We start from the raw sequence: 4,990 nt of genomic DNA, 5'->3' as shown, positions 1-4,990 counted from the left end.
AAGGGGAGGCAGCAACAGTAAGGACAGCATTAAAAAAAAAAAAAAAAAGATAAATCAGAGGTAAAAAAGATAAATCAGAGATAAACAGAGAATAGACAAACAGAGAAAGGATGAAGTTCTTTGGTTAGCATGGAATCAGCTGAGGTCAGATCTAAGCTGGGTAATTATTATTCAGAAAATTAAGACTGGCTCATTTTTCAAAGTAACATGGTAGGTTTGCTGTTTGTTCTTCAGTAGCAAAGGGTACCTGGACACTTTTCAGGTTGGAAACAACCCCCCACAACCCTTTTTGGTTGTGGCGCTGGTTACCGACCCCAAACTCCTGCTGCCTGAGCACCAGAGAAGTTTGATGAGCAAAGGTCTCAAAGAGTGAGAGCCCCATGCAGCTTGAAGGAAATGCTTCCCTGGTGAAGGGTACTGAAGGACATAAATATTAAATTAAACAAGGCTGAAGCTTGGGTGACCCAAAACTGCAGATTTGGTTTCCTCTCAGAAGTATCTCTTGCAATAAGGAGATACTGCAAGAAGACAAACTTTGCACAGAAAGGGAAGCTAAGGCAGTAGTTCCATTTGATATGAGGGAAGTTTTGTTGAAAGAACTGTGTTTTACAGTATTGTCACCTTCAAAGGTGTTCAATATCCCTTACAAAAGCAAAATAGATGCTGACATGATTTCATGCTGCTCTGAACTGCCACTAGGTTCATCAACGCCTTGAATATTTCACCAAAAAAAAAATGACCCCAGTATTTGGTTCTACTGTTCTTGAAAATTAAGAGCTCCCCTACAGCTGTTCTATTCTTAGCCACCCATGCAGCAAATTAACAGTTCCCACAGACGTGACAGGATCCCTTCTGAGGTCACACAAAATGATGTTTGGCTTGTGTAGGCTTTTGAAAAGCGTGTCCCTGTGTACCAGCTATGTGCGTGTGCTTTGGTGCTCCTTCCTGTATTCTCTGGCTTCTTGCCAAAGTCTTTGAATTCCAATTTAATTGCATATTTTGGAGGACCAGTTAGAAATATCTCCTTGTCAGAGCTTCCCAGGTTCTGCTGGCTCTGGCAAGAGGTTTTCAAAACAGGACCTGTTCTCTTAATGCTTGGGCTGAAGGGACAAACCACAAGGTCTTTATTCAGTTACACTTCTCCTTCACTTGAGTTACTACCTACTTCAATCCAGGGTTATTTTAATGTTTTAAGTTAACCAGTTGTTTAAATAAATAATGGATGGTTTAGGTTTGGGAAAAAATAAAACAAACCAGGAACAACTTTGAAATGTTGCTATAGCTTTGATCAAATCATAAGACATTTTATGATCTGCCCAAAGAAGCAACTTGACGTTAACTTTGGCTAAAGATGAGATATTCATCGAAGTGTCTCAGGGCTCACAGCCCAAGTCCATTTGCGATGTTCCTCTAATGAGGGAGCACTTACCCTGCCAGCCTTCAGGTAATTCTGGAGTCATTAGAGGAAGACACTGGCACAGGACCTCTGCTCAGCCAAGACCCTGGGTGTGATTTCCTGTGAGCCTTGTGTTAAACCTCCAGGCACACTGGACCTTGGTATGTGTCTGTTAATGAATATGTAATTGCTGCTGAGACAGATGCCTGTGCCAAGTGGGGACAAGAGGAAACCCAGCCTGAGGCAGCCAGTGCTGGTTATCTGGGTTATCTTAGTGAAAAAGTGCCGTTCATGTTCCCCCAGGCCCAGTCCTGTGGTCCCCTGTTCTCCCACTCCCTCTGAGAATTCCAGGCTGTGGATGATACAGCTCAGGAGGCTCTGCTGGATAAGACCTGTATACCCAGTTCTTCAAAAGCACAAGCTCCTCAGCACCCTGACGCCTTCATGTCTCAAGCAGGTACTCCAACAGGCCATGTCCCATAGGGCAGAAAGGAGCTCTCCTTGGGAATGAGGTCACAACACCCCATTTCTCCGCCCGTGGAAAACTATGGCAAGTGGTAACAGAGAGGCCTGTGGCTTAAGTTCCTCATCTGAGAAAAACTGCATTTTGCATGTCGTGTTCTCTCTTCCTTTCCTAGTTGTCCTAACTTCTTGTTTTCTTGTCTGTTGAGCAATGGGCTGCCAGCTTTTGGAGAACTTTATGTTCTTATCATATGACATTATATTTCAGAACAGTAATAAATAACCCAGGGCTTTCCACTGCTTGTGGTTAGGTAGATTTTTTTTCCCCTCCCATATGACTCACTTCCCTTTTGTTTACACTCCTCTGGATTTCTGCCTTGCTGCTGGGCACTGTTTAAAGTGAAACAGGAGAAAATCCTCTGCTGTCTGTAAAAAACACAACTAGAAAAGGTAAAGATAGAAGACAGGAGGAATACACAAGTTTTTTCCAGGTTTGGAACACGTGATTTCCACCAAATGCCGTATGTCAGTGTGAAGATGGAACATGCCAGGTATCAAATGAGGGCTGGACTGCTCTACACTTGAAGCAGGCTTAGAAACTGCAGCTCTGAGACTCTCACAGAAGATTTATGTCATGCAGCTAGCAAGAATTTGCCTCTTAAATATCAAACAACCAAGCGTTATTCTCTTGAGCCTAGCATGAGAGAATGCCTTATTTATAATATTATTCTACTATACAATATTATTCTAACATAGAATATTATTCTTTATTTGCCTTATTCTTTATTAAGTTTAGTGGACTCTGCGTAAGCCTGTCAAAGTGGGTGAAAGAATTATGAAATAAGAAAGAAAAAAGTCCTTCAGCTCCAATTGTGCAGATATTGTGTGACCACAATTCAGAAATGAGGGAGTAACTTCACAGGAAAGAGACCTGTGTCCTACTCTGTGCCTGGAAAGAAACGTCTAGTGCTATTAATTGTGCTAAAGACTATATGGTAACTATCAAAATAGATTTAAAATTCTAGATGAGCTTTAAAAACACTGCAGAACAGTTCTGCTAAAAGCAAATGTCAAGAAACAGGTATGAAAACTTAGGTAAGTTTTGCATACAAGCACCAAAGACACTGTTTTAGATTAATTCTTCCCATTTCAACGGAACACTTATGTTTCACTATGATCTACAAACAGAAATTACATAGACAGCCAGCTTGGAAACCATAGGTCATGAAAACACAAGCAAAGCAAATTCACTGACTTTGCAGAGCCTCAAGTTAAAAACAAAAGGTGACTCTCAGAGCACACTCTTCTGGTTTTTGGTCAGGTGAAAGACATTTTATGTCCAACTCCATAAAAATGAAATCAAAACTGTGTCTGCTTGGTGAATAACACACATTCACTGAGGACAGTAATTTATAGCTGGCAGATCAAGTCTTTTTTTTTTTTGTTGAACTTGCCAGAAAATCCTCCTTAATTCAATTATGTCGTTCTACCTCCATCAAAGTAATTGCAAAACAACAATTGAAAACAACTGCCCAAACCTGGTTGTATTAAATGATCATCAGAAATAAAAAGATTCAAACTTCCAGAAATTATGTAATCACATTTCATTGGAAAGTGTAAAATTTGGAGAAAAAAGAACATACCTTAGGCAGTGGTTTCTTCTGAACACAGTTTATACCTCCAATAAAGACCATATTGGGCATCACTGGTCTGACATACTCAAACACAAAGTCAAATCTCAGAAGCCAAATGGAGGCAGAGTTAAGGAGGTCTATCAGGGATACATCTCTCTGGAGAACTTCGGAGGAAAGCTTTAGTGCCTCTTTGTAGAAACCATTACAGTACACAAGCTCCAGGAGGGAAACCAGGGCATTTTCCACTCTCTCCAAGAAGGTCATCTGGTCCGAGTTGAAGGTAAATAGCCTTGGGATGTAGGACAGAGGGCTTGGGCACTGCGGTGCTTTATAGTGTAGGCTGCAAGGGAATCCTCTCATGAAGAACACAAATGGAAGAGAAAGGTAATTACCAAGTGTTGCTCCGCACATAAAAGCAGGGTCTGTTAGGAGAGCATCGAATCTGCTTTGATTTAAGTACTCTAGGGTCTCCTTGCTGTTGAACAGGTCTTTGCACTGACCAAAGAACGTGCCGAAAACATGCACTGACGCGTTGTACAGTGCTAGAGTGTTCAGTGGGAAAGGCAGGTCCTTCAGGTGAGTATCAACATACACACGAAAGGAATCATCCAGCTCTTCCAGTGTTTGAGACACGGGGTGTGTTTTCACTGTGTATGCGTTTGTCGTTCCCATGTTCCAGCTCACTTCTGGCATAAGCACCACCACTTCGTGTCCTCGCTCGGAGAGCTTTTCAACCACTTTCTGCATGCTAAGCCAGTGGCTTCCAACCATGGGCAGCACCAGGAGTTTTCCTCCATCTGAGAGGCCAGGACAAAGGAGAATAAAAATTGAGGCACAGCAAAGCTTCAAAGTCATGTTCCTGTGCTCAGAATATGGACTATGAAGAGTCTCCTTCAGGCTGTAGCTTGAAGTGGCTTTTGAAAGAAGCAGATGGGTGTATTTGTTGAGTTGTGCTGCTTTGTCATAATCTTCTAGTTAATGATTCGCTGCTTTGGGTCTTAGGTGATTTGTTGGGTTTTTTTTCTATTGACTTGTAAAGCCAAACATGGGCATCCCCTTCCTGTGCTGAGTCATTGGTATTCCTCAGTGTTCAGCGAAGAACTGCTCCCTCATCCTGTTAGTCAGTTGATGTGTCCTCTCTTACGCCTTAGCCAGGAGCAAGGCAGGCAGGTCTGGTGCAAACAACTCCAGCACCACAGTAACAAATGAAAACAGCCTCAACAGATTTCATGGTGGTTGGAGACATGGATGTTCAGGTTATTTACCTGATTTTCTCTTTTCACTGCATCGCTTTTGACATTATCGATGGCAAAATGATTAGATGCATAAATACCACAGTGACATGGGGAAATGATGAAACACAGCATGTTTAGAGCCGTGCAGCGTCTGTCCCTCAGGCGCACAACTTCTTTTCTCTCCTGTCTGTACGTGGTCAGTGCAATGAAATGAATTACGTAGCATTTTCTGCATGTTGTCCTATTAGCCTTTTTGTTTCTTT

At 42.1% G+C, this 4,990-nt stretch overlaps 1 protein-coding gene across 1 annotated transcript in view; it reads right to left on the bottom strand.

Moving 5' to 3' along the window:
• LOC104499975 (UDP-glucuronosyltransferase 1-8-like) overlaps positions 1-4,289 on the bottom strand; it is a gene marked incomplete at its 5' end in the record, with an annotated part of 4,618 nt that extends 329 nt beyond the window's left edge. The window contains one exon of the mRNA XM_010143559.1: positions 3,502-4,289. Coding sequence (XP_010141861.1) covers positions 3,502-4,289 — 788 coding nt within the window. The remainder of the gene's footprint in view (positions 1-3,501) is intronic.
• Between the last annotated feature and the right edge of the window lie 701 nt (positions 4,290-4,990).

The sequence above is a fragment of the Buceros rhinoceros genome, unplaced genomic scaffold (assembly GCF_000710305.1).
Source record: "Buceros rhinoceros silvestris isolate BGI_N320 unplaced genomic scaffold, ASM71030v1 scaffold3749, whole genome shotgun sequence".
In the NCBI taxonomy this organism is placed as follows: domain Eukaryota; kingdom Metazoa; phylum Chordata; class Aves; order Bucerotiformes; family Bucerotidae; genus Buceros; species Buceros rhinoceros.
Note: the sequence above shows the minus strand (reverse complement) of the source record. Positions and strands in the feature narration are given on the sequence as shown.